At 36.4% G+C, this 14,066-nt stretch overlaps 1 protein-coding gene across 6 annotated transcripts in view; it reads right to left on the bottom strand.

Annotated features, from left to right (window-relative positions):
* The window catches only part of atp8a2 (ATPase phospholipid transporting 8A2), a 56,461-nt gene that overhangs the window by 22,197 nt on the left and 20,198 nt on the right, over positions 1-14,066 (bottom strand). For 5 of the 6 annotated variants that reach the window (XM_052596384.1, XM_052596385.1, XM_052596386.1 and 2 more), the window contains 19 exons: positions 13,840-13,880; positions 13,483-13,556; positions 13,222-13,291; positions 13,005-13,132; positions 12,803-12,914; positions 12,104-12,272; positions 11,784-11,911; positions 11,575-11,652; positions 11,398-11,486; positions 11,203-11,247; positions 11,005-11,080; positions 10,790-10,895; positions 9,857-9,939; positions 9,723-9,772; positions 9,575-9,644; positions 9,242-9,326; positions 7,701-7,840; positions 4,092-4,230; positions 2,724-2,788 (listed from right to left, as the gene is read on the bottom strand). In XM_052596384.1, coding sequence (XP_052452344.1) covers positions 2,724-2,788; positions 4,092-4,230; positions 7,701-7,840; positions 9,242-9,326; positions 9,575-9,644; positions 9,723-9,772; positions 9,857-9,939; positions 10,790-10,895; positions 11,005-11,080; positions 11,203-11,247; positions 11,398-11,486; positions 11,575-11,652; positions 11,784-11,911; positions 12,104-12,272; positions 12,803-12,914; positions 13,005-13,132; positions 13,222-13,291; positions 13,483-13,556; positions 13,840-13,880 — 1,748 coding nt within the window. The remainder of the gene's footprint in view (positions 1-2,723; positions 2,789-4,091; positions 4,231-7,700; positions 7,841-9,241; positions 9,327-9,574; positions 9,645-9,722; positions 9,773-9,856; positions 9,940-10,789; positions 10,896-11,004; positions 11,081-11,202; positions 11,248-11,397; positions 11,487-11,574; positions 11,653-11,783; positions 11,912-12,103; positions 12,273-12,802; positions 12,915-13,004; positions 13,133-13,221; positions 13,292-13,482; positions 13,557-13,839; positions 13,881-14,066) is intronic. The other variant, XM_052596389.1, reaches the window with a different exon arrangement.

Here is a 14,066-nt window from a genome sequence, read left to right as displayed (position 1 = left end):
TTCCCTGACAGATATCAGAAGTGAATGCATTTCAGGATCCAAGCTAAATGTTATTTTCTGTACGTCTTTGTGCTGGGAACTGAATAGAGTACATGTTCTCACAAACACACGTACATTTATAGAAAACACCACTGTACAAGCGCACACTAACTCACAAACGGACACACACACTGCAGCTTTGTTGTGTTCTCAGGTTCCTGCGAAAAGGATCTTATCAGATTTATATTTAAAATAGAGAGAAAGGCCCCTTTGGTGTTACATATCACAGATCACATTCTCCATTCATAGAGAAATCTCTCTTTCACACACACGCACACACACACAAGTGAGTGAGTGAATGAATGAGACTTTAAGGCGAACATGACAGGTCACCTTATCTGTTCAATGGCAGTCTACCAGCAAAACAGTTCATAAACTGAGGTCTCTCTCTCTCTCCCTCTCTCTTTCTCTCACACACACAAGCAGAAAGGTTCATGACTTATGTTTAAAAAAAAAAATACCATCACAAGGCTTTTGACTTGGAATACAGTTCACCTGTGTGATACCTGGCCCCCAAACAGAGAAATCTCGATCACATGTCAGTCGTCTTGTGCATGTGCTGACCTCAGTACTGTGTATAGTATTTGTATTACACAAAGAGAACGGCAAAGAGGAGCACAAACTGTGTGTATATGATTAATGATGACTAAAGTGAGCGTGTTTGTGTAAGTCATGTAATACAGGCAGTGTGACGGCTAACTTGGAACGCAGCCTATCAGAAAGATCATACAGACTGTTGTGTGTGTATGTGTGTCTGGGAAAGTAAGAGCAAATATGTGTGGGACATGATAAGAATATGTGCAAAGCAGAAAAAATGTTTGGGTAAGAATGCCTCTGTGTGTATTACAAGGACACCAGCTGTCTGAATTGGACCGTGTGTGTGTGTGTGTGTGTGTCAAAGTAGAGTGACAGATGGAACTTGTCACAGAGTCTGAGTCAAAAGCCATCATGTTTACCCAGGAGGCTTTGCTGGCAGAATTTGTTTTGACGAGATTGAGCGCCAAAAGGAGATCGCGTTACTCCTAACCCCACACACACACTTACGCTCGAACACACTCTAATGCACACACTTTTCCTGTAAATTTGGGAGCCGCTGACAGATGGAGGAGGAGTTGTGTGACAGGAGAGACAGAGAAAATCGACCAATCACACCATCAACAATGATCAACTTATTTGTGCATTATATAGATGACAGACAGATAGAAAGGAAGAAGACATGAAGGAGTGTGATGTGTTGGCCCAACTGTGCTTTACACGAAACGGCAGCTGACACACACACACACACACACACACTCCATATCTTCCACACAAACACACAGCTGTGACATTAGGCTCACCCCAGCCATGTCTGAGGTATTGTGGGTTATTTTAAGAGCTTGGTAAGATAAGAAAGAATTCTTTTGGAGATTTTAACCGAGGCTAAAGCTGTCCATCTCCACAAAATGCCAGTCTTTTACGATGCTTTTTTTTTACTAGCTGCATAATATGTATAAATAAAAGGCCATTAAACACTCAGTCAATAAATCACACGTGGTTGGACAATTTTCAAAAGCACAATATTGATTACTGCCAATGGCGGCCCATTAGAGGCAGAACAAAAACAACAATATAATTTATTAATTGCCATCCACTGCAACCACAAAAACCTGTTGCCAGGCCGTAGGCTTCAGTTTGAGCCAATTAGGCCTGTTCACACCAAGTACGAATTTTCGCCACAATTTTTTTTTTGCACATGCAAAAATGCTTCTCATCTGAAAATTATTCTGTGGGTTTGATATAAGCAATTCGATGCTAACAAAGGGGCATCAATACCCTTTAGCTATAATTATATTTACAGCATAGCATGGCCTCTTAAAGTCTGTATCCAACAACAATAACTATCCGATTCACCTGAACATACTGTTGTAGTTTCAGACACAATAACTGTAAACATAATGGTCCAAAAATTTAGCAACAGTATTTTTACAAACCATTATCAATGTTTCATTCCAAACAGGCAAATGTCTGAAAAAAAAGAATGAATCCTGCTGATTCCCAGGAGCCTTTGATTTCAGTACACAGTTCGGTCTGTGTGTGTGTGTGTGTGTGTGTGTGTGTGTGTGTGTGTGAGAGAGAGATGCTCTGCTGTCTGGCCAACTGTTCTCAGAGATCTAAGGCTTTACAAGCTCCCTTTATGACTATCTTTGCCTGGAAGTAATTAACCTTGTGTGTGTGAGAAAAATAGAGAAGTCGACAAAGTACAGAGTACTTGAAAAAAATATATAAGGAAAACATTATTAAAGAGACGCAATAAAATTGATAGCTATTATAATTCACCTTTTAAAACTGGAATGATGAAGCATTTCTACTTTAAAATCATTCTAGAGAACAAAAACATTCCCCTAATTGAAAAATCACCTGTGTGCGCTTTTCGGCTCTTTCTAATGTGCTTTTATGTCATAACATATATGAGTGTGTGTTCTGCTCATATGTGTGTCCATACGATCCATCACGCTTTCATCATGTTCTCAATGATGACACCAGACACCTTAATTACCTTCACCTGTACGAGAACAAAGACAAACACTTCCCTCACCTGTCCACACCCAGTGTCCTCCAGAGACAGCCTATGAAACACTCACCAACACACACACACACACACACACACACACACACATATATATAAAAACACAATATGTACTCACATCCAGGGAATCTTCATTGACGATGATGAGGGACATGCCATGTGACACCAGCCTACAGGAGTAACCTGAGACGCAGTGGAGAGTTACAGTAAAGGCGTTACACAAAGCCACACATACACACCCCAACAACAACTTAACCTTATTGTATATCTGTCATTACCCAGTATCTGCTGTCCACTGGTTTATCTCCAGTCTCACCCAATTTATTCTGAGCTGTCTGTCCGCAGCGCCTGCCTGACTGCCTATCTGTCTGTCCTTCTCTGATTTCCTTAGTCTAGGAGTCTTGTGTGTTTCCAATCAGTGTCTGCTTGATATTGTATGGTGTTGTGCCGTTTTACTTCCTTGTCAGCCTACTTTAAAGCTGCTCTCTGTGATTTATTATGAAATTACAATGCAAATAAGTATTTTAGCTTAAAAATATTATGTCCTATAGAATAAAAAAAAAAAAAAAACATGAACTTTGAAATAATTAAGTTTATGCTTACCTAGGCTGCATTTATTTGAACAAAACTACAGTGAAAACAGTAATTTTTTTACAAATATTACAATCTAAAATAATCATTTTCTGTTATATTAAAACATTTTTTTATTCCTCTAAGAGCAAAGGTGAAATTTCAACAGCTAATATCAAATCTGAAAATGTTTAAAATGTATCACACTTTCCATGACAAAAAATAAATAACAATAACAATTCAGCAGCAATTATAATTGATAACTGAGCACCAAATTATAATAATAGCACATATATATATATATATATATGTGTGTGTGTGTGTGCCAATTTGGAGATTTCCAAACTTTTGACTAGTAATATAACAAAAACAAAAACAACAAAAAAATGCATAAAATAAAATCTCTTAGCATACAAATAACAAGTTGCAGAATATACATATTTGTAGTGCTTGCCTATTTTTGCATGTGTAAAATTAAAAACAAAGGTTCATATACCAGTTTTACACACCTGTTTCTGAACAGGTGTTCATTTATGTAATCCATGTTTTAAAAAAAAAAACATTTGCTTGTCTGGTTTAATTGGTTTATGTGGCCTCCCTGTCCAGCTGACAAATGCACAAAAGCCCTCTTAAACCAGCAAAATAGACCAACAGGTTTTTCAGCACGATGACCCAATGATGCATTATATGTGCACAGGAATAAATGTTGAATATTAACCAAATACTTCACCCTGGGTGCAGACATAATCATCTGATGTCAAATCAACAATAGCAAAACCATGTTGTAATCAGTTATGGATTTCTACATTAGTTAGAAGTCTGACTACAAGTGCTGTTCTATTGACTACATGCTAATACAGACTCAAACAATGGCACGACTTTGTGGAATAAATATATAACCATGTATGTCACACACCAATATTGATGGCCGTCTCCTGCTTGTCTCCGGTCAGAACCCAGATCTTGATGTCGGCTCTCATGAGTGTTGCTATGGTTTCCGGGACTCCCGCTTGCAGTCGGTCTTCTATCGCAGTTGCACCCAGCAACAGCAAGTTCTGTGTGTGACAAAGAGATGAAAATACATAAATAAAGAGAGGAAGCTGGGAGAAGAAAAATAAATAAATACATATACATATACATACATATATATATATATATATATACATATATATATATATATATATATATATATATATATATATATATATATATATAAACTTTACAAATCAAAATGCTAACATCACCACAAAATTGAATTGAACGATATTAATTTAACCAAATGTATAAAAATAATATAGTGAAATGATCAATATCATCTTGTTGTTGGGAAATATACCATACCATACCATACATATAATTGCATGTTGATGGCTAATTTATAGTGTAAAGTTATATTTATTTTGAAAAATACAATAAAATAAAATTACAGCATTTTACTTAATCCTTAAAACAAATTATAATATATGTATATATACACATAAATTTATAAAAAAGTGATTTAAAGTGATCGTTAAAAAAAAATTATATATATATCACTTTAAATTTATAATTCTACATCCTGTTCTTTAACTTAAAAAACAACTGGATTATGATGCTAGTGTGTTATGTGTGGTTTACTAGGAAGTTACTTTAATGACCTTATGTCTTTATTATATTCTGGTTTTCTAGATATGATTTGTACCCCTTTTTTAATGCCATTCTATGTGATTTTTCTTATTTTATTCTCCACTGGCAAAAATTATAAACCTGATTTCTTGACAGTAATAGCACACCCTTCTTCAAAAATAGCACAATTTGAAGTATCATTCATGTTTTGAAAACTTCAAACCAAAGCTGAAAGCACCACTAAACACAGCCTCACACAGAAGCAAACAGAAACTCAGCTAATACAGGCAATCTAAGACCTCAACATTTTTCACACCTTCTCCTCTCCATCTTTCACCATGCCTTATCCATTTCTTTTTAATAATCCCTCTCTCCCTCTGTGAGAGTATGCGTATGTGGGGAGATATATGAGGAGCTTTTGGTGTATTTATGTGTGTGTGCAGAGGTAACACAGTAGTGTTGTTGACTGGTTTTATGGGGCTCTTGGCAGACTGGTGCAGGTAATTATCCTCGCTGTGGTATACCAACCCCTCCTCAGACTACTAATCTGGGCCAGAGCTCTGAAAAGCACAAAAAACCCAACAAACTGGATTTTCACTGTGTCCTGGGGCTCAGATCTCTGATCAGTACTTTCAAAGTTTTGCAGTACTGTGTAATCCGTCCTGACTAAGAGGCAGTTAGTCTATAGCTTGTAACGGTTAATGAGAGCTCAACAGAGCACCACCTTATGCACAAATCTGAGTTCACAAGTATGAAAATTTAATGTTACAGTGCCACCTTTTGACCAGTAAAGGCACTGCATCTGGAGCACAGCCATGTGCAAAAGATGCTAGTCTCAGCACCAGACTCTCTCATGTATAATGAACATAACACATTTTTATATTTATATATATATTTATAATTTACAAGATTTCATATTTATATCAAAAATATAAAATCTTTTGTTTTTTGTTTAATGTAAGAATCATAGAATGCCTGTCACTTCACTCATGCACCTAGTGATTTTTGCAAGACATCAATATGTGAACGTATTGGCATAATTTCAATCAGTTTTCCATCCACACTGACAACCATTCTTATTACTATGCCATTAGTATAGCAACGAATGCAGATATTCACAGGTGCATCTCCAAAAAATAGAATATCATGAAAAAGTTTTTTATATATATATTTTAGATTCATTACATGTAAAGTAAAACATTTCAAATGTTTTTTGTTTTCATTTAGATGATAAGCGCTTACAACTAATCAAAGTCAAAATTCCAGTATCTCAAAATATTAAAATATTTCCTAAGATCAATAATAAAAAAAAATATTTGCAAAACAGAAAAGTTCAAGTTCTTTAAAGTATGTTCATTTATGCACTCAATACTTGGTCGCGGCTCCTTTAGCAGAAATGACAGCTTCAGTGAGGTGAGGCATGAAGCGAGCAGCCTGTGTCTCTGCCGTAGCACTATTGAGTCTTAAGCTCGTCTGTATTGTTGGATCAACTGTTTCTCATCTTTCTCTTGAAAATATCCCATAGATTCCATATGGGGTTCAGGTCAGGCACGTTGGCTGACCAATAGAGCACAGTAATATCATGGTCAGCAAACCACTTGGAAGTGGTTTTGGCACTGTGGGCAGGTGCTAAAGGCCTAATGGAAAAGGAAATTTAGCATCTCCTCCAAAAAGCTTGTCACCAGATAAAGTGCTCCAAAATCTCCTGGTAGACGGCTGCATTGACTATGGACTTGATAAAACACAATGGACCAACACCAGCAGACGTCACGACACCCCAAATCATCGATGACTACGGAAACTTCACATTGGACTTCAAGCAGCTTGGATTATGTGCCTCTCCATTCTTCCTCCAGACTCTACCTCATGATCTCCAAATTAAATTAAATTTATGCATTTAGCAGATGCTTTTATCCAAAGCGACTTACAGTGCATTCAGGCTAACATTTTTTTACCTTACATGTGTTCCATGGGAATCGAACCCACAACCTTGTGCTGCCATCGCAATGCTCTACCACTTGAGCCACAGGAACAAATGAAATGCAAAACTGTACTTTTATGTGAAAAGAGGACTTTGAACCACTGAGCAACATTTCAGTTATTTTTCTCCTTACCCCAGGTAAGATGCTCCTGACATTGTTTCAGAAGTGGCTTGGTAGCAACTTTCCTGAAGACGTCTGAGCATGGTGACTCTTGATGCACTGACTCCAGCTTCAGTCCATTCCTTGTGAAGCTCTCCCAAGTGTTTGTATTGCCTTTGCTTGACAGTATTCTCAAGCTTGCAGTCATCCCGGTTGCCTGTGCACCTTTTCCTACCCAATTTCTTCCGTCCAGTCAACTTTGCATTTATTATGCTTCGATACAGCACTCTGTGAACAGCCACCCCTTTCAGTAATGACCTTCTGTGACTTTCCCTCTTTGTGGAGGGTGTCAATGACTTCTATAACCACTGCCAAGTCAGCAGTCTTCCCCATTATTGTGGTTTCAAAAAACAAGAGATACCCAGACTTTGTACTGTATGGATGGTCATTTAATGAATCTCAAATGTCAATATTATCATATTTTGAGATACTGTAAGCTCTAATTATCAAAATTAAAACAAACCAAAATAGTTTTTTGAAATATTTTACTTAACATGTAATAAATATAGCATATATGAAAGTTTCACTTTTTGAAGTAATTACTATAAAAAAAATAATGCACCTGTAGATGTGTGCAAATGAACAATACATCCTTTAGCACACCTGTTATATCCATTTTCAAATCTAAACTTTGTGTAAAAAAAAGTGGTTAATTATGTGAACCAGAACTGCAGTAAAAGTCGGGTTTGGTCAAAGTAAAGACACACTGACCCTTGAATAATACCTTTCCTAACCCTTGATTACATGTAATAGTGACATGCATGGCATAGATTCCATACCTTCTCTATGAGTTCGTAGCATTCCTCCAGTTTCTGTGCTCGGTCCTTTAGCACAGTGCTGACACGATTGTACTCCTTCAGCCATTCCCGATACGCACCCTCCTCGAGGTCCACATATGCGAAACAAAGTGTCCTCAGCCCTGAACATGAAAACAAACACAAACTAAAAGTTAATCTAAAGAGAAGATAAAATGTTAATTAACCTTCAAACGATAACATTAGGGATGCACCGAAATTTCGGCTACCGAAAATTTTCGGCCGAAAATGGCCTTTTCGGTTTTCGCCGATAGACTTTTATCACCGAAACAACACGTACGAAATGTTGTGATGACGCAAACAGAAACCGCGACCTGCACGTGCACCTGCATAGCGCAGACCACGAGCTCCACGCGACATTCACTTAACACCAGTGAGAACATTCTCTCTCTTCGTATTCCTTTATTCGCAGCACTAAAGCGTCTAGTAACAAAGAGATTAAGACGGACCACGAAGTAAAAACAAAGAAAAGTACAGTCTTAAAGAGTCTGTTAGCACATGTCTCACTGAGATATTTTCGGATCCTCTGCACTTCATCGCGAATGTGCTTGATCCGCGTTATAAAGACCATTACTTGGATGCGGAAATAAGGCAGCGCACACGAGAAATGATCCAGGACGCGCTGTATGCGGAGAACCCACGTGGAGATGGAGAAGCGTCAAGCGCAGGAGACAGATTAGAGCGCAGAAAAAAAGACTGGTCTCTGCACCAGATGAGTGGCATGCACCATCGTTGTCTGATATGTTCAGTGGAATTCTGCAAGAAAGTGCCTCAAATAATAATAATACGTTGGCTATTTTGTTCTTTAGGCTACTATACACACACACACACATAATATCAGATTGTAGCCATATTTATGCTAGATTTTCTGCTAGATTTCTGCTTTAATTTGATAAAAATGTTTATTTATGCCCTGGCCCTATTTAAATACACTCTCTCAAATATTTCTCAAATGTCAGGCAGATGACAAGCTCAACTGCTCAACATCCCCAGAAGTGATAAGTAATGTAATGCACTTTCTAGTCCTACAGAGAAAAATTTCAAATGCACTTCACCTAAATGCACTTTGTTTTTATGAGAGAACTGTTCATTTTAAAACCTTTCTGCAGGCCAGTAGGCCTGTACATTATTATTAAATATACATATGAGTGGGATAAATTTTTAGTTTGAATTTTATTTTATACTGTGCATTGTTGCAATGTGCTTAATAAATATTTGCATCATTTGTAATTATGTATTTTTATGTTTTTCTTTTTTTAATAAGTTATGTAATTGTAATTATCTTTGAAACTTTAATATTAATTTATGCAATTGCAATGTCTTAATTTTAGTAAAGTTAGTACACGGTCATAGCAATAAATGCAATGGTACTAATAATTGGCAGAATTTCTTTCGGTGTTTCGGTTTCGGTTTTCGGCCTTGGTTTTCTCTTTTTCGGTTTTCGGTTTCGGGCAAGAATTTTCATTTCGGTGCATCCCTAGATAACATATTAATAAACTCTTCACCTTCGGTGGCAAACTGCTCCAGATGGACCACAGTCAGGTCCTTATACTGGGATGCCTCATTCAGACGCTCAAAAATCACATTGTCCTGTAATACAAGCATAACATCACTACACTACAATGGCTTGTGCCATAAATCAAACCCATACTGAGAAAAATAAATAAATAAATTCAGCTTTGTCATCACAAGAATAAATTACATTTTAAACGTTATTTTAGATTGTAATAATATTTTACAACATCAATGTTTTACTGTATTTTTGATCTAACAGACACTTTTAAATAGTAGTCTACATTATGTCTCTATGCTAATTATGTGGCTTGTGTGACACGCACCGCTCCCTTGCAATAAAGTCGAAGCTTTCCCGTAGGTGTTCTGACAATCACTGACATCCGTTTGCGATTGCTGCAAAAAAGGCATAGGCATTGAAACACGACGTACTGGGTATTTGTGATGTAGTGAGAGCTCACAGCTGATTCCTACCTGGAAAATTCCAGTACATTCAGAAGCTCATATGTCTGCTCTTTTCCTCTCTTGAGAAACAAACACAAGAAATGTACACATTAACCATACACAAGTTTTGGTTCATCATTAATGGCAAGAATACACATACTAACCGCTTCTATGATGACTGAATGTGGGGTTCGTGCCGTAAATACAAAGCCCAGACTTTTGGCGCCTTTAACCAGTGCTCCTTCATCTGAAAACACAAGATTATGCAAATATCATTTAAAAGCCCCCAAGACTAAAAGAAATCCAGTAAAAACGGTTACATCATTAAATATTATTACAGATTAAAATAACAGATTTCTATGTTAATACATTTTAAAAACGTAATTTATTCCTGTTATGTCAAAGCTGTTATATTTTCAGCATCATTACTCCAGTCTTCATTGTCACACGATTCTTCAGAAATCATTTTAATACGTGGAATTGCTGCTCAAGAAACATTTCGTATTATTACTGGTGTTGTTGCATAATATTTTTTCTTTTTTTTTGGAAACTTTGATACATTATTTCTAGGATACTTTGACGAATAGAAAGTTCAAAAGAAAAGCATTTATTTGAATCTTTTTTTACATTATAAATATTTAGAAATAAATACTTTGTCAATTTAATGCATCCGTAATGACTCCAAACTTTTGAAAGATAGTATGTATATATAAAAATAAACAAATTAATATGAATTATTTATATTAAATATTACATTAATTAATTGATATTAGTACATTTCTTTCTAAAAAATAAATTCTAACTTGAAACTTAAAATAAATCATTAAATAAAATCATAATTTGTTTTGCACAAATGCAAAACTTTACACTGCTAAACATGAAAAGGAGTTTTTAGGTTTATTCCCTGTCTAGAAATCACAGCACTATGGCATATAACTTATGTTAAATGAAAAGTCAAATTGATGTTTTTCGTGTCAATGTGTTTTTCCATATATAATTTTTTTATTATATGAAAACTGTTTTAAGTGTGACAATTAACTGGTTAACTCAAATCAGATCAGACATATATTTAGAAACCAACGAGAAGGTTGTGGTACCTGGTGAGGAAGCCTGGAAGATAATTTGGTTTCCTTCTCGCTCAGGAACAACAGTATGACAAACAGCCATCATGGTCAAAAACTCACAAATCTGTGGAGATGTAGGCTATAGAGAAAAGAAAGAAGCAGATTTTAACGATTACCATACATAATTCACAAGAAACTGTTTTGATATCCAAGCTACGACAGAATAATAACAGCTATAAAGCTCTTACGTGATTCTTCTCAATGTTCTGGATAAGAGCAGGATCATCAAACTCAGTGGAATTATGACTTGTAGAGGGAAGGTGACTGCAAAATACAACAGAAATGAGATGTAATGGACAACATAACGTAATAATGCACATTATCTTCTTAGTCCTGCGTAATATCCGCTTTGGTACATGACAGAGATAGAATCAGCAGCATCTGACCTGAAGTCCTCCATGGATCGATCGCAGTCCAGGTCTGGGAAATGCCTGGAGACAGCATTATAGATCAGTGGCCACTCACACAAATATAAACAAAAAGTAACCGATCAATGCACACTAATAGAGCCAGAACGATGCAAAGCACAAAGATAATGCGAGTGTATTGATGGAACGAAAGCAAAGGAACACTACAATTACCCGTATGTAATTCCAGCTATCGTGCACTTCTTAAAATGCATGATGTTGCAGGTAAGAGTGCCAGTCTTATCTGAAAACAGATATTTTACCTGAAAAAGAAAGAGACAGTGAATAAGATGTACGGGAGTTGAGGTACATCTAAATTTGTGAAAGATAATGGGAGGAGCTTCTCCTCACTTGGCCGAGTTCTTCATTCAGATTGGACGTTCGGGCCATAGCAGGAGTGTCCGTCTCGGCGTAATACATCTCAACATCCTGTGAACATGCATGAAGAACAAAGCACTTATTCACAGAGAATCATGGTTTCGGCAAAGAAATACAGTTTTTTAACACTGTGATCAATTGATACCAATGAAATTGGTGATTAATGTTCATTATTATTTTACCCAGTTGATGAAGAGAGCCTGTGTGAATTTGACCACTTCTAGTGTGACCAGGAGGCTGATGGGAATCAGGTTGTTATAGAGGATGATGAAGGTTAGCAGATTGTACCAGAAGTTCAGAGAGATGTCACCTGGATACACAACCACATATTTGTTATATATTATATATTATAACCACATAGCTTATTTAATAAAGGCTAACATATGCAAAATTAATTAAAGTATTGCTTTTCGTCTTGGTAAGCGCTATTAAGTGAACAGGTACAGTAAATATTCTAAATCCATATCTGAAAGGGTACTGTAGTTTTCCCAGTGGGTTTCACCTGCACGGGAAAGGTACCAGCAAGCCTCATCTGTGTGCTGTTTGTTCCATATAGCGGCACCGATGGAGCTGACCAGCGCCATGACCAGGAGAATCCCGAACAGAACCAGGATCTGCATGTTTGTCACACGCTCCACATTAGAGCGTTTAAGTGGAGCTTTAGTGGAATTCTGAAGGATGGAAACATTATATTAATGCTCAAAAACTAATTGCACGCACACTACTGTTCAAATTTGTGGTCAGTAGGATTTAAAATAAAATAAAATAAAATATATAAAACCACCTGAATTTTTACAATATTTATCTCTGTGGTATTTTCATAGCATTTCCTTCAAATAATACTAAAAACTGTCCACATCAGTATTATTTTACTGTTATATATAATATATTTTTAATTAGTTATTACAGAATGTATTAATATTTTAAGTTAGCTTTTAATTTTATATTTAATTTTTATTTTAATGTTTTATTAATTTTATTCTGTTTCTGTCATTTTTTTTAGTTTATTTTTCTGTTTAGCTTTAACTATTATTTTTTTATAATAATAATAATAACAATATTACATTTGATACAGTAAGTAGCCAAGGTAATATTCCTTTAATTTTTGTATATTATTCAATATATTTAATTATATAAATGAAATGATTTCTAAACTGTAACAGCACTGGTCCAGATCCAGCTTTTATGAGACCACACTTACCTGCATGAGCTTTGAATCATGTCCAGTATAAACTACAATTCCCACAACCCACTGCGTGTTCCTGAGCTGGGCTCCTCTTAACAACACTTGGTCCGGCCCAAGTGGAGCTGGACTGTAATACAAGGACATGATGACTGAATGTAGTGTTTGTGTGTGTATGCAAGTTAGATTTTAATTTCTCATTAATAGCAAGCTGACGTACTTATGGTTGTCTAAACGCAGTGTTCCAGTGAAGTCATACAAGTGTCTGTTTGGCCCCTCACATTCAAGACGACCTGACAAAGCCATCAGTTCCTCCAGAGACTGAAAGCTCGCTGTGAGAGAGAGACCCTGAAACACACATTTAACAAACAACATGCATGTTATACTCTTAAAACACATTACACAGTACACATATTAGATTTATATGTAATACGTACCTGTCGGATCTTTAGGTTGGTCTCACCATCCAAGTTGGATGTTTCAGTATAGCACATCGCCTGAGGCTCACTGTGAAAAACAGCAGCAGATGTTGAACACAAAACAGCTGCACAATAACATAAATAACACACATATAGATTTTCCTGAAACACATTCCCAAAATGACATGGATTATATTTTTCACTGCTATAAATCACACTAGTACAAACACAGGATGACAAACCCCACGGATACACACACAAACACACTGCGGTGCTGACCTGGAGGACACTATGACCATGTCAGCCGGAAGATGCTGCCCATTGGTCACCTTGACTATGTCTCCCACTGCCACCTAGTGGGCAGGTGCAGCATTGCAACAGCATGAGGAGGGAGAAAATGAGATTAAGAAAGAGACCACGGTGCTTGAAAACAAAGAAAGGAGAAGCAACACACAGCAGGATGTAAAAAATCAAAAAGAGAAAGTAAAAAAATGCAGTGAGAGGTCAACTGAAAAAAGCAAGTGATACTATATAAACTACAGGACAGAAACAAAAGCATCATTGACAGAAAGGAGGGAAAACAGAGGAATAGAGTAAGAAAAAAAGATGCGGAAAGTAAGAGAAAGATGGGGTTACCTGCTTCCATATGATGGTTTGCCATGCTCCATTACGCAGAACTGGAAAACAATGACATTATCAGAAAAACTCTGCTCATGAATATATAATGTGAATAAAAAACAACTAAATGTAAGTTTTTATTAAGAGGCAATATTTGCAGCTAAAAAAAGATTGTTATAGACATTTTTTATAAAATTTTTCTAACCATCTAAAAACACGGGCAACCCACGGTGTGTTGTCAAATA

Source organism: Carassius gibelio, chromosome B24 (assembly GCF_023724105.1).
Source record: "Carassius gibelio isolate Cgi1373 ecotype wild population from Czech Republic chromosome B24, carGib1.2-hapl.c, whole genome shotgun sequence".
NCBI lineage: Eukaryota > Metazoa > Chordata > Actinopteri > Cypriniformes > Cyprinidae > Carassius > Carassius gibelio.
This window is presented reverse-complemented; position numbering and strand designations above follow the sequence as displayed.